This window comes from Xiphias gladius, chromosome 15 (genome assembly GCF_016859285.1).
Source record: "Xiphias gladius isolate SHS-SW01 ecotype Sanya breed wild chromosome 15, ASM1685928v1, whole genome shotgun sequence".
NCBI lineage: Eukaryota > Metazoa > Chordata > Actinopteri > Istiophoriformes > Xiphiidae > Xiphias > Xiphias gladius.
This window is the reverse complement of record NC_053414.1, coordinates 22,917,587-22,940,040: the sequence shown is the minus strand read 5'-3', so window position 1 is coordinate 22,940,040 and position 22,454 is coordinate 22,917,587. Positions and strand designations below refer to the sequence as shown.

The 22,454-nt window shown below is 41.2% G+C and overlaps 1 protein-coding gene across 6 annotated transcripts in view; it reads left to right on the top strand.

Moving 5' to 3' along the window:
• The window catches only part of add3a (adducin 3 (gamma) a), a 107,571-nt gene that overhangs the window by 74,140 nt on the left and 10,977 nt on the right, over positions 1-22,454 (top strand). For all 6 annotated transcript variants that reach the window (XM_040145569.1, XM_040145572.1, XM_040145574.1 and 3 more), the window contains 10 exons: positions 8,443-8,581; positions 9,371-9,522; positions 9,824-9,904; positions 15,933-16,082; positions 16,534-16,677; positions 17,636-17,734; positions 18,973-19,149; positions 20,497-20,754; positions 21,628-21,732; positions 21,963-22,049. In XM_040145569.1, coding sequence (XP_040001503.1) covers positions 8,443-8,581; positions 9,371-9,522; positions 9,824-9,904; positions 15,933-16,082; positions 16,534-16,677; positions 17,636-17,734; positions 18,973-19,149; positions 20,497-20,754; positions 21,628-21,732; positions 21,963-22,049 — 1,392 coding nt within the window. The remainder of the gene's footprint in view (positions 1-8,442; positions 8,582-9,370; positions 9,523-9,823; positions 9,905-15,932; positions 16,083-16,533; positions 16,678-17,635; positions 17,735-18,972; positions 19,150-20,496; positions 20,755-21,627; positions 21,733-21,962; positions 22,050-22,454) is intronic.

The following is a 22,454-nucleotide window of genomic DNA, read 5'->3' as shown; positions in this document are numbered from 1 at the left end:
ATTACTAAGTTTTAAGCTTTATTGAATATTTTCCAGACTTCTGGATCATTATGTTTTCTTTTTCGTCCTGAATGCATTTGAATCCCTGTCAGGACTCACCATCTATCTTTGGTAGTAATAGTCAGAGACAAAGTCAAGCTCATGGGTTCATGTAAAGACAACACATTGTCCTATCTTGCAGTTTGTGTTGTGCCCTTTGAACAGTTGCATCATCTTGAGTGGAGATTTTACAAGCCCCCTGCCTTCCAGTTCAGCCTGCACTGTTGACACAAGGCTGGTCTCTGACTGAAGTGCTCCTCACTATTTACATTGGGATCTTGCCTTTGGAAATGCAAGGTGTGTGCGTATGTGTCTGTATGCGTTTGTAGTCTGAATTTGTAGTCTAATTATTTGAAGTGACAAATACACTTTGCCGGTTATAGAGAGTCTGCAGTGACAGATTTATGGTAAAGTTAGGTAAAGGATAAGGTTAGATGCTGCTGTGGCAATGGATGTCATGTATGAATGTTCCTCCCAAGTAGATTGACACAAGCCTGGAAGTGTGTGTGACTGATATTGGGTAGTGGCTGCTCTGTGGTTTGGCCCATTCTTTTTTTAGCTTTAAATGTGATCCACATTCTGCAGATGCCCAGCGTGGTTTTCTTGGCATGCTGCGTTTTGTGCCACATGTCTGGAAGGGCAAGAGCTGCTGATGCAAGTTTCCACTTGACACTCTGTGTGTGTCTGTCCTTGTGTGTGTGTGTGTGTGCCTGACTGAGTACCACAAGTACAGTTAGGGGTGAGCAAATGAGTGAGTACATTTAAGGGCCTTGCTCTGTTCAGACTGCAGGGCACTGTTGAGCCACCATGTAGCGTCTGCGGCCGAAACTCACTGGTATGTTTTTTGGTGTGTCTGACACAGCTAGCTCCAGTTTCTCCTTATCATCAGCAGTTCTGCATGTTGAAATAAAAGCAGAGGCGGTCATTGAGAGAGAGTTGTCTGACTGGCTGCTGAGCCTCAGAGTGAACCAGGGATTCAAAAAGCAAATGACCTGAGCCAGACAACCCCAGCACAAGGCAAAGCAAAACTTTACAGTGCCAGCCGCAGTGTTCTATCAGACATATCTAAGTTTGTGCTGTGGTCATTTATTGTCATTGCATGCCACTGTGACACTGTTCAATTAGGTGGCTGGCTAGTTTGTTTTGTTGAGCCAATTGACCATTGGCTCTAGTCTCTGGAGTGAGTTCAAGGGTGCAACTTTAAAGCCACATTCTGGTTCTAGTTCTTGGTTGACTCATGGCGGATGTCATAGTAAATTACTATATTTTCAAATGAAGTGAAGTTTCAGTGGAAAAAAAACACATGAAATCATAATATTATTAAATTTTATTATAGCAGTCTCGTTAAAATTTAATATATTATAATATTTTATTTATTTATTATTTTTTCTTCTCTTTTATACAATTTGTCTCTAAACACCCCAAACAAAGGCTGTTTGTTATGACCTGTAATAATTGTTTTTCACCAACCTGACATTATAGGTTACACAGCACCTTTATTTACCACAACATAACACTGTGAGTGTCTTCTTGCTGTTCTGCCTGTATGTTGTACTTGCAGTCATGCGGTGTCACATATATATTATTCCCGCTTGATGTGGTTTTGAACGCGGGCCAACCAGCTCTCAGTCAGCCTTAACAGGTGGATCCCTGTGGGCTGCAGTGTGTTTGCCGCCCTCACATCAGGACAGTTGGCCTCACAGCACTGATTTACTCATATTCAACTACAACAACAATAACAAGCGTGTGTCACCAGCTGGACGAGGACGTGTGTGCTGCCTACCCCTCCCATCTCTCTCCTATCATGTCTATTTCCTCTCCATTCTTCTCAGTCTGTTGCTCTCTTGTGTTCAACTACAACAAAAACAACAACAATATGTGTGTCACCAGATGGATCTCCACACACGTGCCTCTCTCTCCCCTCTCTCCCTTCTTCTATCTCTCTCTCTCCCCTCTCTCTCTGTTTTTTTTCATTCCAGTGTTATGGGACTAGTGGTGGCTACGGATTACATGTTTCCTAGCATTCAGATGGCAGGCTGTATTTAGAGTCGGACCAATATAGACCAGGCGGGACTGATTCAACTCAGCTGACTCCATTCACTTGCCTCATTCATGCAGCCGTGTATACCTTCAGAAGTCCAAGGCTACATCTGAGCCTTGGACCCTTTCAGTGTCCTTTTTTTGTCATGCAGTCCCGCCAGGCTGCATTGACGCTTACAGTGCCTGTACACAACAACAATATGCTCAGAGGCAAAGACAACAAATGGGAAAACAATAAAGGTAGAGGAAAAGGATTCTCAGGTCACATAAAACATGTAAAAAATACGGTATACAATATGCACAGTCCCTTGATGCATTCATGGGAGTAATGCATCAGGGGCATAAATATTGATCACATTTTTCTACCTGAAAGCAGTGTTTTCATCTCTTTTATATCAATTAGAACAAAAAAAATCCTCAAGATTTTGGATTCAGTTAATGACATTTAAAACACTTTCAGAGGAAAATTGTCATTTTTGTTAAAAGAAATATAATTTATGGTTCCCTTAAAATAAACGGGAGAGCATATTTTTTTCCCTCACTCAACTTCTGGTTAATGCGTGTGTCAACCTGCTTTAGCTTTAATATAAGATGATTTTTTTTTTTTTTTTTTTGCATTATCTAAATCATCACAAAGAGGGAAGAAAGAGGAAGAAGACAAGAGAAGGCTTTTTTTTAGAAGGCTTTTGGTGATTATGGCTATCAAGCCTCTCTTTCTCTGTATTTCTCTATAGCTGTTGGGAGCTGGTTTGTCGTGTCTCTATTTGCTCAGAAAGTCAAAAGGTCAAAAGCCCTCAGAAGCTTGAGATTAAATCAGATGAAATTGAATTTGAGTTGTACTTCCACACGCTGCTTCTATTTTCTGCGTATCCGCTCATCTTGGTCTCCTCCCTGCTATTAAGTTTTCCTCTCCTCTCCTGCTTCAGCATGTGGCACAGTTTGTACATCATCCATAGAAATGATTCACTGATGCTAAGTGGTAAATTTACTCAGCCTCATTTGCACCAGACTTGTGGTTTTCAGAGGAAGTGCGCCCCCCCCCACTTGCCAGACGCACACAAGCGGATCATTTATGGTGCTTTGGCGGGTTCTGTTGAGAACCCGCTCGTGTGAGGCTAATGTCACGGCTGCTCTCTATTATGTTTTCCCTTTTTGTTTTTTGAAGTCCTAAGGGCTCATTTGATAGAACATTTGTGGTTGATCTCTAGACACTCTTTTTAATACCACTGTCTTTCCTGTAAGAGCCATGTGTCTGCGGCCTTGTTTAACTTTGGCATTTCATCTCGTGTGTGCTTAGCAACTCGTCCAGCAGTGAAGCAGCACCCTCAAAATTAAGTCCACTTTAGCTCATGTGCAACTTCAAAAGGATAGGCCAAAAATCAAATGAATCCCCTTGGTGCTTAGGATATAAGCTTTAAACTAGTTTCGCCATCTGCCGAATGAATTCAAGACTTTTTATTCAAAACCAGAGACAGAAATGGTTTAGTCACTAAGAAAAATAAATGTATAGACACATTTCTTGTTGAAACTGGTTCATTAACATATATACAACTGGGGATGTGCCAATCCAACATGCCAGATCAGTGTCAGTGCCGATACTGACCTTATTAAGCGGATCGGGTATCGACCACGATGTGACCAGTCCACATCAAATACAGTTTCATTGCATTATAAAATTCTCTGTTTCAGCTATCAGTTACATTAATTCAGTCATGGCCACTAAGTTTTTAGTGCCACAGCAATCCCTGGCGCTTATGTTGCTTTAAATAAAAATGATCCCAATTAGTTCCACACTGTGTGGTAACTTTACACATGAGGTTAAATGTGGGGAAAATACAGCACTGGTATTGGTATTATCAGCTCTCTGTAGCAATAATACCAACTCAAATAGCGACTCTTGTATCGACACAGTATATATGTATCGACACACACAATACAGAATCATCTTCATATACCTTCCTATCAGTTTTAAAGCATGCAATCACTGTAAATGATCTCAAGTTTGCAGCTTTTCCTGCACTTTCTGTCGGGGTGAACAGGTACATCCCTCAAGAAAAAGGGCAAAGAGTTTATGCAGAGGGAGACGTGGGTCGGGGACCAGTTTTACTGACGCACACTCTCAGGTTAGACGGAAGGAATCAATAACATTGGCAAGCTTGCAGGCAGGCACTCTCCTGCTTTTGTAACACTGTCACATGTGTGGCTTGAAAGAACCGCATTGTGCTGACATAACTGGGTAGGTTGTGGCCGAAATTACAGGCCTCACCTGGCTTGTGTGCATGTTTGTCTTTTAGGATAATATGCGAGTCTATGTTTACCGTTTATCTTTTATCTTTCTTTTTGTGTATGTTTGAAAGAGTCTTTTCATGCTAAATAGGTTTGAAGAGGGTTTATGCAGAGTTCAGTCTAGTTACACTTTTTTTCATCTATTTGTCCAGTTGTGATGAAGGACATTCATCACAACTGGACGCCTAAAAATGCAGGTCACTATGTTCTTCCAGGTGAACTGTGATAAGATTTTGTAGGACTGAGAACATAATCCTAACCTGATGCTGGAAATGACCCCAAAACACAGTGTTCATGGGTATAAGAAAACAGAGTTTGACATTTGATATTTCAAAGCTAAAGCCAAGTTTAAACAAGCAACTTAACGATATGTGACTGTTGTTTTCCAGCCTCGCTCTGCTGTGTGAGCCAAAACAAAAGCCGCATTTGTAAAATGTTCTTAATTAATCTCTGCTGTAGTGACTCAGATGAAGCCATAGTAGTGTAGTTTCACATGAAGAGACACAGTTGTGTTTGTGTTTGTGTTTGTGCCAAAACCACCCGGAGTGACACACATTTCTTTGATCAGGCCAAAAGAACAGACGTGTAGGATCGGCCTTACTCCAACAAAGCCATAAATAAGTCCTATCTTTCTTTCCCACAGGATGATGTACAACAGATTAAGTGTCACTTGAAACAGCAACAATAATTGTAGCAGAAACAAGGGAATCACAACAAAAGGAAACCTCTCTGGAAGTCTGACGACACGCTCTATGAAGCCTAGAAACTTCCTTTCATAGTAAGAAAAGAAAAAGAAAAAAGAACAGAAAGCAAAAAATTTCTACTCTCCCTCAGAGAATGTGAATCAGATGACCGAACATATGCATGTGTAAAAGTATAATTGTTGACCATCCATCAAACAGTGAAGTAGTGCTGAAGTACTCTTATCAGGACACACCTGCCCTGATGTGAGTGATGTTGAGTTAGACATGAATCCAGATATTGGAGCTTGTCTGCAGATCACCTCGACTGCCCAGTGGAAGCAACCATAATGCAATATGCCCTGCAAGAACCAATATATTAATGCAGTAAAGACTTACAACTTAAGACTTGACTTAAGATATAGAATGTCTGAAACCATTTCAATGTTGTTCCTCAAATGGACCCATGTTTAATTTCTCAAGACAACTTTTTGTTACTTTGTTTAAGTGGTCATGTGTTATTACTCTCTCCACTCTCAGGCTTTTACTCTTCCACTGAGGAACTGGACAAGCTCCACTCTACATGTCAACTTAATACTCTCAAGAAGCTGCAGTTCCATTTTGACAGATTAGCTTTTGGCATTTTAGAGCAGTCACGGAAACACTTCCTCATCTATCTGATTGGATCACATTTTTATCTCTAGTAAGTAGAGAGAACTGCTTAGCCTGGTTGTCAGTAATTTTAATCTGGCAGGGTAGAAGATGGACATTTCTGTTATTTTTCACTCCAGAGGTGAATGTGCTGTAACTGTAATGTATTTTTTTGTAGTTTAACCTGACTTCTTGTCTTTGGGATGAAGTGTGAGCATGATTTAAAAAAAAAAAAAAAGAAAGACATGTAGGCACGCCACAGCAGCTAAAAAACACAATTGACTTGTGATGTTATTTTTATGCTGCAGATGTGGGGGTTTTGCCTAAATATAAATGATACGATCCACTTTAGGCCCCAGGATTAATATGTTTAGATGATGGGAATCAAATCCCTGCTGTCATAATCTTCTTGGGAACGCACACGTGTGTGTGTGTGTGTGTGTGTGTGTGTGTGTGTGTGTGTGTGTGTGTGTGTGTGTGTGTGTGTGTGTAGTAGTTAGTGACGACCAAAAAACAGAGCTAAAACATAGTGAATATTGGACTTACATTCAACAAGGGGCTAGAAACGTGACTCCAAATGAATGCTAATGTTGCGTTGTGTCTGCTGGATTTGCAAATAGGCAACTATTAGCTAACAAGTTTTCTGTATTTACTTAAAAGGTTATAATACTGTATGTCAGCGTTGTATGTCAGCATGTACCGCTTACCCCAAGTGGCCAAAAAATTAATTAATGAAGGTTTAATAATAATGATTTTTTTGTTCATGTAAGTTATCATTCTGTCAGAGCAGCCAGTGTCAAGCTAGCAAGAATCCTCCAGCACAGACCCAAAACAAAGTCCTTTCTAGTAGAGTCAGACAGTCTGTCTGAGCGTCAAGTGCCTGCGCACTGGCTCCATTTAACTGTGTCCTTAGCACTGTGCGTCCAATGTCACTGTAATGGCACAACAGTCTCTGAAGCACAAATATCCAGAACAACAACAACAACAGCTGAAAAACAAAAGAACCCTGACCCACCACTGTCAGACACCCGCAGCAGGCCAGTTGCCAGAGCGACCTCGCCATTGGGGACAAGGGAATGTCTGGCCGGGGCTCGGAACTAGCAGTGCTCCAGGACTGTATGTGTCCCGATGTGGACGGTAGGTGGTGGGTTGGTGGTTGGGGTTGCTCCACTTTTAACAAAGCACCCCCACATGGGTATAAAACCAAAGGCCCCAACTCCATCCGCGTAATCCTAATGGATTGTCCCCTGGTGCGGCTTGAGGGGACGTGGAGGGCAGAGACAAGGGGAAGTTAAGCGTCAGAGATGTTTTTGCGCACAGACACTCTGTCTCTATTGGGAATGTGTTAACTCTTGCATAACGACTGACGATTAAGTAAAGGAATGAATATTCAGTGTTGGAGGAGTCATTACATTGAAGCAGTGCTGGCCTATTTTCACTCTCACACTGTGCTGATTTTGCCATGACTGCTGAAATGAGATCATCTCACACTTTCAAAAGGTTGGACCATAGCTTCGGTGCATACTTGCACTGTACATACAATACTTTTGTCTGTTTGGGTCTACTTCTCGAAAATCCACTGTGGCAGTCACAGCTTTAGCCGGTAAAAAAAGGGGAGTGCGCACCACAACCTTATTAAGATTATCGGGAGCTATACATACAGTATTACCTCTTCTGCTGTTACCTGCTGTGGCCTGGGTTTGACGGGAGCTGTGTAAATTTAACATCGACGTCGTAGTAACACAGTATTCAGTATCATCGCATTTCTGTGATGACGGCCCTTGATACTTTATGTATTTTGTGATTGCTGTATTAATATTGGATTTATGAGCTGTTGCATGATGAGGAACATTTGCTCTGAGGGAAAGTGAAGGCATTACGTTATACAGAACTTGATATGATGTAATGCACCCAGCTGTGTGTATCAGGTCGTGTATCAGGTCTTGCATAAGAGCAGGTTAGCATATACTGTACTGAGTGTGTGGATTCAGTTGATGACCATAATCTGGACATGAGGATTAGCCACACACACTCTCTCCCAGTCTCTTCAAGTAGCCAATGATAATGCAGCCTGCGAAGCAGTCACAGCCAGTCCTGACTCAGCATCTTGTGCAGCTAGCCTATCGTGATCCAGCCTCATAGGGCGCTTTTAGAAAGATTCAGATTGAAGCCCGAGTAGCGTGTCTAATCTGTGATTAACACGTCTCCCTCGTTCTTCCTATCCTTATTCCCGTTCCTCCTGTCTCTCTAAATGTTCCCACATCTTTTTACTCTGTCATCTCTCTGTCACCACTAATCCCCTGCTCTCTGCCGCCTTACTCTTATAGGTCTCACCATCATCTCTCCCAGTCATTTAAAAAAAAAAAATTTGACTACAGTTCAGGAAAATTGATCTACTTGAAGCTCCATCTTTAAAGTTAAATATTTTTTTTTCACTGTTTTAGCAGTACAGTGTCTGATCGAAGCATCCTATCTAGTAACCCAAAGTAAAGTTCTCGAAGGCTTTATTTTCATGTATAGCACACAGATATTGGTTACATGATATTTTTCATTTTCAGGCTTAAGAACATGCTTTAAAAATCATAAAATAAATATTAATCAAATTAGTGTTTTCTATGTTGAAAAAATTACCCACCTTCATTTAGGGAAAGCCAAGGGTTATATTTCTAGTTTCTGACACCTTGTATCGTCTCAGTATCACGTTGTTTTCTCTGTCTCAACTCTTTCTCTCTTCCCTTTCTCCCAGGCCTTCAAGGAGGAGTTGGAGAGTCTGATCCAGGAGCAGCAGCGGAAGGGGAACAACCCCACCGGCCTGCTTGCCCTCAGACAGATCGCTGACTTCTTCATGGCCAGCTCTGTGGCTGGTTTCAACACCTCCCCCCTCAGTGAGTACACACAAACTAAGATTAAGCGGTACATGCCACCCTTGCCTAGGGTGCAACCACTTTGGAGTGCACTGAAAAACAGAAACTCAGCATTGGCATTTAAAGACAGAAAGTCTATACGCAAACATGAGCTTTGTGCACTTAAGGGCATAAATACCCTAAGACGACCCAACCCCAGACTCCGGAAGAGCTGTGCATTTTTTCTCTAGGTTTTGATCCTTTGTGAGTTCCCCTTAGGAGTCCATATGTGAAGTCTGCTTCCAATCAGAGCGCTGGAATGCACAAGTAATGCTGAATTACATGTCAAAGTCAGTATAGTAGTTCAATTCAGCTCTTCTATACCCCCCCCCCTTCCATCGTTAGTAAGTGTAAGGAGATGTGGCAGTAAACAAATTTCAAAGGATGGAGTGTTATTTAGAATATCTCCATATGCAAACTCGTAACCTGTATGATATGGAGCCAGATGTTTCAGATAAAGTACATCATTAAATAAGAATCCAGATGTTCGACAGCGGTCATGTGTGGCAGTCACCGCTGCTATCCCTGCACCCTGTGTAACTTTACTATTGGAAAATGTAAGATGCAACTATAAAAGTGTCGACACCATGTCAACTAACACACAATTGAACTGAATTTGTTGTTGTGAACTTAGATACAAAGGAGATAATATTGTTTTAATACCACCCAGTTAGAAAATTCTCTGCAAACGTTTTCTTTTTTGTGTATTATTAGCTTTTGTTTCTCATTTTTAACTCTACTCCTTATGTATTTAATTTTTTTTTTTTTCAGGTCTGGGGATGGTCACTCCCATCAACGACATGTACGGAGTGGAATCCACCACGATGGTGAAAGGCGAAAAGCTGACGCGCTGTAAACTGGCCAGCCTCTACAGACTGGTGGACCTGTTCAGCTGGGCACACTTCGCCAACTCTTACATCACAGTAAGTCACCATAGGAAGAACCGCACTGGATTAGAGGAGGAGTTACAATACAATGAAAACAATAAGAAGAGATATATGCTGATTGATTTTTGACCCATTGCCCACTTTATTTTTTGACCAAAATAGTGTCAATATATGTTCAATGTTATAAGTAGAAAGGGTTGGATCAGTTTTTAGAGAAGATATTGTTGAAATTCAGATTCTTCAAAAACAGTCGATGCTGACTAAGGTTGGTTGCAATTATCCTTGAATTTGTTTAATTCCATAACAATAAAAGTGATATGACATTTTTATTTCTAAGGGCCGAGTAAGTAAAGAGCAAGACCACATCCTTATCATCCCCAGAGGACTGTCATTCGCTGAGGCATCTGCATCAAACCTGGTAAGAAAAATGAGCAGCTGTGGACCATTACCAACATTTATATTTAGTTCTGTACTCAGCCTTAAAAAATTTAATTTTATTCAGACAGTAAAACCAAAAACCTTTGCGAACTACAAAATGCGCTCAGTAGAGCGCAGACCTCCGTCAAGGCCAATGTCAAACAACATACACCTAGACTTCAAGTTTGGTGCAAATTGGTTCTGTTGTTTTTGCGTAATCCCCCTTACAAATAAACCAACAAACAAACCAACCAACAAACAAATTGACACAGGTGATCACATAACCTCCTTGGAAGAGGTAATAAAAGTGAAGTAATTTCCCTTAACTGGGTAAAAAAATATAATAATTTCACTTCAAGGTGGTCTAAGTTAGATTGTAACAAGTGAAAGATTCCGTGTTGGGGGACGATTTTCTTGTTCTAAGGAAAATAAGACTGACATTGTTATTTTATTTAAATGTTAGTGTAGCTTCAGAATTGAAACACAAAGAAGTAAGATATCCACAGCACAAAGACCGTTTAGAAAAATGGATTTTAAAGTTTAACTTCAACTTAAGTGATTGCTTGGTTAGACTGAAACAAATAAAATAGGTTGTAAATGTCTGTCTGCGTCAATGTCCTTGTCTGTGTATGTTTGCCAACAGCACTCAGTGTATTAGGGTTTTGGCCTTCAGTGGACACGGCTAATGCTTTTTCCCTTTGCTTAATCAGCCATTTGCTTCCTTCAATTTACTTCCTTGAATTGTATAAAGGGTAGATAAACCACATTTCAGTGTTGTGGTCTTTCATAGGCACAAAAGACAACGTCCATCCATCCATCCACCCCCACCCCCCGCCCCCGTACATGTGCTTGTTGTTCAGTGTCACTGTTTCTTCTCATATTGACATTAGTCTGACCAGAGCGTATCTTCTCTCTGCCTGCTGCTTTCCTGTAACAAGTCAGCAAATATTGTGAGTTGAGGCTATTTGTCTCTCTAGTTTTGGTTAAAGGGTGCACATGTTGCCACAGCGCTGGGCATGCCGTGACAACAGATATGCAGTAATGTGTGTAAAACTCTGTTGGCATCATCTCCGTTTCCTCCCGCCTTACATTTTAGTTCCCTATTATTCTGTTTCTATTTCCATCTGTTTTTCTGTTTTCCTCTTTCTCTTGCTCTCTCTCTCTACTTCCTCTCTCTTGTTTCCATAGAAGTTTGTATTTCTGCTTACCAAGCTCAAAAAGCAGAAACGACAAAAAATTAAATATGTGTCCTGAGTGTTATAAACAAATATTAACACCCTGATTTGTGGTGCAAAATAAAATGAATTTATGCCGCAAGTAGTTTTGTAGACATACTGAATAACCTGAATTAAAAAATGGTATGGTTGGTATGGTATGGAATGGTTGCACAGTGCAGAACAAAATGTGCTTTAACATTAATATTATCCTGAAAAATACTACATTTGTCAACCACATCCAGCGGTTTCCATAACTCTGTTGTTTCCTTATTTAATGCCTCAGTCATGTTTGTGTGCTTTAGCATATAGGCATGTATATTGACTTTGGTATAATCCATATAATCAGGAATATGGAAAACATGAAATGACAACAAAAAAAAAATATATATATATATATATATATATATTGCCCTTTAGTAAATAATTCTTTGAAAGTTCTTTGTGTTTCTCATGGATGTGGTTTATTTGATATTTAAGAAGCATTTCTATTTTCATCTACCAAACTAAGTCACATAACTCCCACATAATTCAGCTTTTATGCTTTGTGACATTACAGAAGTTTACATAAAAGTCACATCTCACTGTAATCATATCTATGGTGTTTTTCCCATTTCTGTTATGTTTGCTTTGTTCTACTTCTACCCTACTATATCTTCAACACCTGTGCACACACACACACACACACACAAACACACACACTCACCTGTGTAACGTTGCTGCAGGTGTGATTTGACAGTGGATGTAGTAGCCATACTGCTGACAGGCAGACTTCGCTGTTTGACCAGCTGGAGTTGTTGGCAGGCAGAGATATCACATGAAACTCAGCTGAAGTTCAGCTGCTTTCTGCAGGTGCCTGATAGCAAAGTCTTGCAATGAAATAAGCAAACCTTATTATACTCAAATTCTTTCTTCTCTTCTGTATCCTGTTAATATAAAAAAATATACTATAAAATAAAATATAATTACATTTTCTCTTGCTATACCTTATTAGCAATCCTGATTGGTTTTGGTTTCTGCTAAGCGCTAAGTCATTTATCAAAGCTACCCTTACAGTCAGATCTTTTACAGGCTATTATCATCGTAAATATAGCTTTATTCATATGTTACAACAGAAGTAGAGTTAAAAGACTGAAGCAGAGTTTCCCCTGGCCACTCCATTTCTCAGCTTAGGCTGTCTTTAGCTAGCCAAAGACAGTAAAAGACAGTTAGCTAAAACTAAAGCTAAATCATTTCACCACGGTATCACCCTACTGATATTTAGGTTATTCTTGCAGAGACTAAAATGCTCTTAGATGAATAACGGTAAATAGTTGAAGTTGTCATGCTTCACAGCTGTGAAAAAATGTCAAGGCTACTAAGTGATAGTACTCTACAAGGGAGCAAAGTTTTGTTTTAGGAGTTAAAAGACTGCAGCAGTGTTTTGGGATATTGGTTCACTGGTCAGCTTAACATTAGCATTTATGTTACATAACTGACCAAATTATGATTGTGTAACAAAAAGATTTTACCAGTCCAGAGCTAGTGTTGCTTTGTTTCCTACGAAAACTTATTGCAAGTGTAGCATAAAATGGCCAGCATGAAAATGCAGTTTCCACTAAACTCTGGGAAATCTTTTAAGTGTCTAAGTGACAGAAAGAATTACTCACCTTGTGTGACTGGGAAAAGTCCAACTACCAAAAACCCTGCTCAGCTGTGTTAACCAGTACTGTTAAGCTAGTATAAAACATAGTCAAACATAGTCCAAGTTTAATAGCCTGAAATGAAAGTTTTCGCTAACAGCCACTTAAAGTACAAATTATACAGAGAAGATAGCAAGATGTAGTTTCAGGTTTAGAAATATAAGGCAACATTATTTAAGAGTGAATATTTGTGCGTCTGAACCACATCCCTCTTAGCTGCGGTTGTCTGTATGAGAACAACACTGCAACTGTCGGGAGACAGAACTAAATTATGTAGTCTGTGGAGATCTTCCCTGACTCTGTTTGTGTTTTTTGATGCCAGTCCGTCGCTACTGTGTTTCCCCTTTTTCTCTCTAATCTCCTCCTCTTGGTCCTCTCGCTCAGCCTGTTTTGATCCAGCGATCTCTATAGTTACGTGGCAGAGTTCAAGGTGGTCAGAGAAGCGATCAGATTGATTGAGAGGAAGTCTTCCAGAACAAAGAGTGTACCAGGTTGGGTTGAGGTCAGCTGGGTGGAGGCTGGAGCGTCAGAGAAAGGCTGGAGTGCAGTTGGCTGTGGTCAGTTTCCATCTGCCTCTCCCTCCCGCCGTCTCTGTTTGAGCGCTGAGGTGACGGTGGGGGTCGTCTGAGTTCACAGAGATATTCACAGTTTGGTCCATCTCTGTGCTTTCGGTACTTTTACAATAGTTTTGTTTTAGTTTAGTTTTATGTCACTGCAGACTTTCATGGATTTTCATGGAGCAATTATAGAGAGCGACTTTGCGTCAGAATTTCAGAAGTCAAGCTGTTCAATTTGAATAATCCTTGAAGGAATTCAGGGATTTCATGCTCCAAGTTTCAGCTGCCCACGCGCCCTCTTCAGGCCCCACTCTCCTCCACAAACTGCAGGAGGACTTTTCGGAAAATTTTTATCACCTGCTCAACATCCAACCGAGCCACATTTCAGATTCTTTCTGACTCATCCTTTGGCATCTTTTAATAATTAGAAGTTCAGTGTTCATCAGAAGGGCCTCACAGCTGTGGGGCTGTTTGACTGACAGGGTCCTGCAGAGGGAGGGAGCAGCATTTTGAAGGACGTGACAGGGTGAACTGATATTGTACTTGACGTGATATAACCCAGTCGATGTTCGATCGTCTGACCGCCGGCTGTGTCAAAGATGGCAGTATTTATTTATGCTCGGCTGGTTCCATTCACTTTTCCTCTGCTGGGTGAAAGATCAATAGACAGTCATTCATCCAAACATCCATATGGCTGTTAAAAGGCAGAGCACCACTCAGGACATGTCTCAGGATTTTCAGCCTGAGTTGACCCAGAGATCAGCAGCAAGCTGTAAGCTCCACCCTGGTTTTTAAATGAATCAATATTTTTCTTTATGAGTGCCAATACAATGCCGAGTTTTTGTTCTACCTGGTGCCGAAATATATGTTATTTTCCACACTTTTTGTATGTAAAGCTACAAGAATACAAAAAAATCCCAATAAAATGCCATGTTTTTAATACTTTAATAAGAATCTGAAGCATTTTGTGCTGACTTTTGTTTCTTGAACGTTTTCAATACTCTATGGAAACAATTTTGCTGGTACACTAAAGTGGTTCATCACTCAGCAGTAGTTCTTGGGTGTCAAAAATGATGGACTTTTGTGGTGTTTTAGGAGAAGGAAACTGTTGTTTTGAACATTAATTAATTACAAGGCTAAAAATCTGATGGAAAACAATTACGAAAACTGGGGATTAGAGCAAGTAAACGTGATTTTAATTGTGTTAATTATTATTCTGGAATTTAAATCAAGTTTTTAGTGTATATGCGAATAATTCTGTATAAAAATGACAGTAACAAAAACAGTAAAACAGTAAACCAAACCCAACAAGTTAAAACATAATACTTAGCCTTGTGATGTTTCCAGGTATTAAGATGCTCCCTAGAAAAGGATGTTTGTTTTTTTTACAGTCAGTGATAAGATTCAAAGAAATTCATTATTCCGAGGAGGACACTGCTTATGTTAAGATCTTGTCAGAAATGGCTTCTCTTAAAATACCTTTTACCAGAGTTGAACTTTTGATACGCCAGTTATTTTCTAATTCAGGTTTAAGGTTCCCCGCTGCACTAGCTTTGTGGGAAGGAGGCTGGTGAGGGGGTTGGGTTGCACACGCATGTTACATTCAAGGGGCTCAGTACGTACTTTTTCAGGCTCCAGCTGAACTGGGTGTGTTTCGTTAGCCTCAGACTACATGATGGATGCCCTTTTCCTGTTGTGATAGCGCACACTTCGACTTTGTTTTGTGAAAGAGAAATGTGAGCTTGTGGGTTCTGGTTTGTATCACAGAGCAACATGTGGTTACAGTGATGGTAATTTTGTACAAGGTCTGCAGGCAAAGCCAGGTTTTCTGTTTGTTATTAGGTTTTACTGCAAGGACTGACATCTGCACTCGGTTTGGTTGTAGCTGTTACATCAGGTTTTATGCCTCAGCCTCTCTGTCCAGTTATCTGTCTTTATTCTCTCCTTTTCTCTGGTTATCCAGCGCTCTTCCCTCCAGGTCTGTACCTCGATCTTTCCCTCTGCTGTTCTTCTCTGCTGTCATGTAATCTAATAACTGCTAACTGGCTGGTAATGAAGTTGTCATAGCATAGGACATCATGTCCACTCTGTGACTATACTGGTAATGCTCCAATTCATTTCCTGGAAAAGAGCACGCAGAGAGGAGGAATTGTTGATAATGTGATTTCTCTCATCACATGCATTGATTTTGACTTAGTTAATGTTGGATGGTTATCAGCTCTGTGTTTTGGGGGGGGTGGATCTGGTGATGTGCCAGTCTCTGGATGTGCTTCAGTGCCTGGGCAGATTTGATTACACCGATCCGGGCATGGTTAGTTTTACAGTATGTCTCCCTGTGTGCTCTTCCAGCCTCTTTATATTCCTTCTCCTCCCCCCTCAGGAGAGCCCTCTGAATGATGCTGCTTTCAAGCCTTCGATGGGTTTTACAGCTTGTGTTCGAGTGCCTTTGCACCATTTTAGAAAAAGGAAAAGGTCTTAGGTAAAAACAGTTGGAGCTTTACGTCCACCAGCTCCAGATCCAAATCAGAAATCCTTGAAGCATCCACTGACTTTGCCTCCTCTCCTTGTTTCCCCAGGTGAAGGTCAACATCATCGGGGATGTGATCGAGCAGGGCTCCACCAACCTGAGGATCGACCCTGTGGGTTTCAGCCCTCACGCTGCCATCTACTCCATGCGTCCAGACATACGCTGCATCATACATGTGCACACTCCTGCCACGGCTGCTGTAAGATCACCCTACACCAGAAAGCTTTCAGACCTGCCCTGCAAGCAAATGCCAGCCATGGTTAATCTGAAGCTTGTTTTTACAGGGAATCTGATATTGCAGTTTCCTTGTTCAGATATTGCATTTTGAGATAAGTTCTTTCAGGGAGGTGTTGAACTTTGATTGGTGCAATTATATGACTGAAGTAGACTTTGACATCTCTATTGAAAGGGAATAATTACCTGTAAATGGGAGGTGTTTGTGATGTGTGCTGTACAGTGCAGGAATTAAATTACAGTTCTCATGACAACAAAGGGGCTTGTTTCTGCTGTCATCAGAGAAGTAGAGTTTCAAAGTATTCTTTACACAGAAGCATCCAAGGGAAGTGTCAGCTACAGACTCAGATAAATGAAACAGCTTCTTATCTCTCATATGTCTCCACTGCCTTCTTCTCACCTTTCTGATGCTTTAGGTGTCATCTATGAAGTGCGGCATCCTGCCCATTTCCCAGGAGGCATTAATCCTGGGTGATATCGCCTACTACAACTACCAGGGCAGCCTGGATGACCAAGAGGAGCGCCGGGAGCTGCAGAAGGCACTGGGGCCTACGGCGAAGGTAGGAAAGCCAAGAAAGCCAAGTACTGAGCAAGGTCTTCCTGCTTATCATTCTTAAATGAACAGTTCGGCATTTTGGGAAATACACTTATAAATACGCCAGCAGCCGGTTAGCTTAGCCTAGCATAAAGACAGGAAACGAGGAAACAGTAGCCTGGCTCTGCCTCAAGGTAACCAAATCTGCGTTCCAAGCCAAAGAGTAAAAACAACACAGCGTGGTTTTACAAGGAGTTATGTGCTGGACTATTTCCCGGGTGGGTGCAGTGACTTCCTGGAATCTTGTTTAAATCATTGATGGGTTGTTAATTGTGAGTGTTGCCTAAAATATTGAACTACTGCTTTAACAATACACTCTTTGATCCAAAACTCTGTATTCACTGTGACAGCAGGCAAACATATGAAAAGAAGCGAACATTTCAGAAAACTTAGAACACTGGACTCAATATATTAGTAGTAGAAGTAGTTTTAAAAATATTCAAGGAAAGGTTGTTTTTATATCTTGTCCTTGCAGTCAAGAAAGAAAAATGATCCAAGTATCAGGGTGTGGTGTATTTCAAATAGGAAACAGTAGCAAGACAGTCAAACCCAGTATACCCTTTTGAAATCTCTGCTGTGTTTGGGTTGCCTTCTTCACCTTCTCATTTTTGTCCCTACATGTGCTTCACAATGTGAGTTTCTTGCACTTGGCTTCTGTTACAATAATCAGTGATGAACAGAATTTAAATTGGCAAAAATTCAGGGAGTTTAAGGGAATTTCCACTGCCGGTCTGTTGCAAGGTCCATCTGTCGTCACCAAGTGGCCCAGCCCTTGTTGATACAAGGAATCAGAATTAATTTTTAATCAAAAGGCTTGTCTCAAAATCGTACACTCACATTAAGCTCAGGTTAGACAGATGGACCTCTCATGACTCTGTTTGATCTGACTGCATAATCACTATTTCTGTGTGTGTGTGTTGCAGGTTTTGGTGCTGAGGAATCATGGCGTGGTTGCTCTTGGGGAGACCATCGAAGAGGCCTTTCATTACATCTACAATGCCCAGTATGCCTGTGAAATCCAGGTACACGCAAACCAACACACGCTCCACATTCCAGCACAGTTTTCCTTGCAAATGAATTACACCAGCAGGGCGGCAGCTTGCCCTGTCAATCTAATCTCTCCACAGCCACTTTCAAATTTCCCCACTCTGATTTTTTTTACCGGTGCTCCGTAAGTCATAATATCTTGCCATGTGGAAAATCTTGGCTAAACAAAGTCTTATAACCAGGCAATTAGGAGGCTGATGAAGGGCATAAAAAGCCGATGTGTTGTTGTTGACTCCGGTCCAAAGCACATTTCGCGAAAGCTGTTGTTCTTCCCTTTTTACTGAGTTAGTAAGAAAGCTAAAAAGGAAGATGGTAGACGGGTTTTCAGAGGGTCTGGATCAGGATGGAGAGCATTAGACTGGTTATTTACTCAGCATTCATTATTAGCTAATATTAATATTTCCCATTCATATTTCCTGTATTGTATCTGAAAAATCTTAGCCAATTAGACAGCGACGAAGTCTGTCATCTGTACCCCAGGGAGGACCTCTCCTCCCTGGGGTGTGGGGGGTGTGGGAAGATGAAGTTGCTCACGTAATTTGAAAACAGAAATTACAGCCTGATTAAGAATTATATCCATGTTGAGTCAGCTACACCGGAACAGCATGAAATGTGATACAGTGGTACAGTTATCAGCCTTTTAAACCTGGTACATGAAATTACTTGTGTTGCACAGTAGCAGAGCTATGACAGATGTCACGGTGTGTAAACTCTTATTAAAGTTAGTGTTATGTGTGAGATTTCTCTGATGTTTTTGCTGTTGGATTCTTTTGTGCCTTTGTGTTGACTTGTTCACAATATGGTGGATTTTAGTGATGTTGTCATGTCCCCTGCTGTAACAGGCATACCAAATCTCCTGATTGACTCTGCCCGGTCAAGCAAAAGAAAACATTAATCCATCCAGCAAAGCCCAGCTTAATTTCTATAAATAAATCCCCCAACCATGTTTGTTGTATGCCATGCAAACTAAATTCCTTGGTGCTGTGGGAGCTCTAGATTGAGGGGTATCTTATTTTGGTTTTGTAAAATGACATGCTTCTTGTGCGTGGATAATGATTCATTCCTACACACTCTCATTTTAGGTGGATGATCTAATACCACAGATGTTTGGTGATAAAAAGGCCTTTTCCGTCTATTTTGTGTTGCATGGGCCGTCAGTCTTCAGTAGAGGCTCACACATGCTTGTCCTACTGTCCTTTCTTTGTGGGGTTAGGTGAATGCCATCTCATGTGCTGGCGGCGTGGACAACCTCATCGTGCTGGACCAGGAGAAGTACAAATCACGAGTGCACGGCGTCGCCACAGCGGCTGCTGTCAGCATGGGTGGCCAGTATAAGTGGAAGGTCGGGGAGCTGGAGTTTGAGTCTCTGATGAGGATGCTGGACAACCTGGTGAGTCCACCCACATCCACGTGAGAAGATTTCTACACTTGGCACATATGCACCGATAGGAAAAGAACACATATACTGTATGTTATAATGTCTGAGGCTCATTAAAGGACTCGACATTATATAAACACTTAACTTTAACTTTTCATTTCACTTCTGTGTGTTATCTTTGTACAGATAAATTACATGTAGAGAAGGGTATTTATTCTTTCTTTAATCTTGGCACAAAAAAAAGTCCTTTTAAGTGATTAAAAGGACATTTAAATCATTTTCACATAACTGAATATCTCTTTGACTTTTATTTGTCACTGATAATAAAAACAAATAGTGACACAGTCTATAGGCATTCCTATATTCCCTTTCTCACCTCTATCACCCCACACTTTTTGTCTTCCTCCCTGTTTCCCACTCTTCTTTCTCTCTTCCTCTGCTCTCTCCCCTCTCAATGAATCATTGCCTCTCAGCCTGTGGAGACTCTGAACAGCTCATCTCTGTGTCCCCCCTCCCTCCCAACCGTCCCTCTCTTCTCTCACGCCTCATAAACACAGCATGTGTGTATGTGTAGAAATGGCTGAATAAAAAAAACAGGATTTGGCAGAAAAAGACAGGCCCAGCTCAGCTGACTGTTTCCAGATAAAAAGAGGGTGATGAATTCAGGTTGAAAGGTCAACTTCAACCATGCAGCTAGATGAAAAGGAAAAGCACAAAACAGAAAAGAAGGGAACTTTGCTGTCCAGCCGAGTGTGGAAAAATTTCTGAAAAAGAGTCAGACCATGTAAGCGGAAAGCGACAGAGAGAGGGAGAAGAGAAACGGAAAGATGAGGATAAAGAGGAGAGGGGAAGGGGGGAGAGGGGGATGGAGGGAGAAGGGCAAGAGAGAAAGGGTCAAACAGGAAATGACTCTCTGACCTTCTCCTCTGCGCTGCCAGAAACCCTGCAGCCAGCGCATTGTGTCTGTCTCTCTTTTCCATTTCACCAACTGAGAAACTGGCAGCTCAACCAGCATCACAGGAAGGAAAAGTCACAGAATAAGTGCTCATTTCTGTTATGCATTTTAATTTAGTCTCTCTCGGCTTAAAAGTTAAAAACAAGATTAAAAATCATGTGAGCTATAAAGAGCTCTGATCTAGGCCCATTTAATGATCCTGATGGGGTAAACAGGATGCATCAGCAGTATCCAGAAGTTGGAATAGAACAGGGGGCTACATAAACATACAACCTGTACAAATGAACGAAAGAGCTTTCTGCGGTTGTTCTTCCTTGTCATTGCTCAGTGTGAACCTAAACAGACCGAATCATCTCAGATCAAAGAAAACAACCTGTAGGAGTGATCTCGTTTCCTGCTTGCAGGGCTACAGGACAGGTTACGCCTACAGGCACCCCATCATCCGGGAGAAACCGAGGCACAAGAGCGACGTGGAGATCCCCGCCACCGTCACGGCATTTATGTTCGAGGAGGACGGGGACAGCGCTGCCACGCGGCTGCCCTTCAAATTCTTGCAGCAGCGACAGCAGAGAGAGAAGACGCGCTGGCTCAACTCGCCCAACAGCTACACCAAGGTCAGCGTGGAGGGCGGAGAGGAGCGCTACAACAGCCGGACAACCACGGTGAGCTGTGTGTGTGTTTGGTAAACTCGAGTCTTAAATATTCCAGTTTTTACACGTCTCTAAACACATAAAGCTCAGCTTTATATCGTTGTGAAAATATAAGGGGACACAACACTTGTTCCAAGGGTTCTAACAAGTTGCATGTGTATTTGTATTTGTGTGTTTACATGTGAATAAGGATTAATACAGTGAACCTAAACATGAAGTGACCAAGTGTACGTCAAGGCCTAAAATATCATTCAGTTCGTGTTCAGTCTGTGCCTGGTGCTGAGTTTTGACACTTGTTGTTTCCCAGTGTTTTAGCATGAGACTAGATCGCCATCTACTGGCTGAACAGAGGACTACATTGATTCAGTGCCACTGATTGGTGGTATTTACTTTTGAGGTAGTCAGCGTGGGGATTGACAATGAGTCAAACTTCAAAAGAGTGCTATAGTGATTTAGAGTTACGCTTCCACAATGTTTGCTGCCTCACAGAAGTCACATTTAAAAATAATGATCAAAATCAAAGCAACGGACGCTCAAATATCCCAACTTCCTTGTAATGGTGACTCATACAACTCCCACAATGCAACTCAACAGCTATATCTTTCCTTTGTTTTCAACCCAACATATGTGGACTAGATAGAATAAAGACTGCATATGTTACTATAATATCCAGCAGAATATAGAAAGTGAAACTAGAGCCTTTTTATAAGAAATGATAGTACAATTGAGTCTCATTTGATCTGGTTGCAATATTGTTTTTAAAGGTGCTTTATAAATGGGGTTACATGCAATAGTTACAATAGAGTTTTTACCTATTTTTTCAATGCTTGGTTGGTGTTCATATCAGAAGACAGTTTTGATCTCACCTGTTTTCACCTCTTACAGTGGATGAAGGCGGAGGAGACAGGAACCCCGATCCGGATCGAGGACCCCAATCAGTTTGTCCCTCTGAACACAGACCCCAGTGAAGTGCTGGAGAAGAGGAACAAAGTGAGTCTAACTCCCTCCTCGGTCAGCAAGACATTTTACACGTAAAGTTCCAGCAGTTAGTTGCCACTTTTGGTTAGAGTGACTAACATGTAAAATAGTGAGTGACTTGATCATCAAAATGATGAGAATCTAAAAGTTTAAAGTTTATTTTTTTGTTACCATAGTTTTAATCATTAGAGTCACTGTCCGTGCTTCCTGATGACATCATTGTGTGTCTTGTCCTACTACAGATCAGAGAGCAGAACCGGTTTGATGTGATGTCGTCGGGGCCACGCTCTCAGCACCTCGCAGGCATTCCTGTTGACGAACCACGGCGGGTGAGAATGAGCTCTCGGTCATGTTCAGACTTTAGGGAAAAATCTCAATTCCTTGATTTTTCTGGCCTTCTAAACTCATTTTTTCCTTCCACTCAGACACTTTTGTAAAGTAGTGAGGTCAGAGAAGAGTGAGTGTCTGACACCAAACCCTGTTTGTTTTAGATTCAGCTTCAGTGTAGCTATACCACAAATCGTCTTATGTCTACAATTGGACAGTTACATGAATAAATTAGATACAAACGTCTATGCAAATTTTCAGAAAGAAATACCTAAATGGAATAGGAAATTGGCCTTTGATACTGAACCTGTGGTTAACCTAGTTTTACGGTAAACAGGGATTGATGACAGGAGTTTGAAGAAAACACAAAACAGCTGCTGATTATAATGCAGATCAACCAGAGTTAA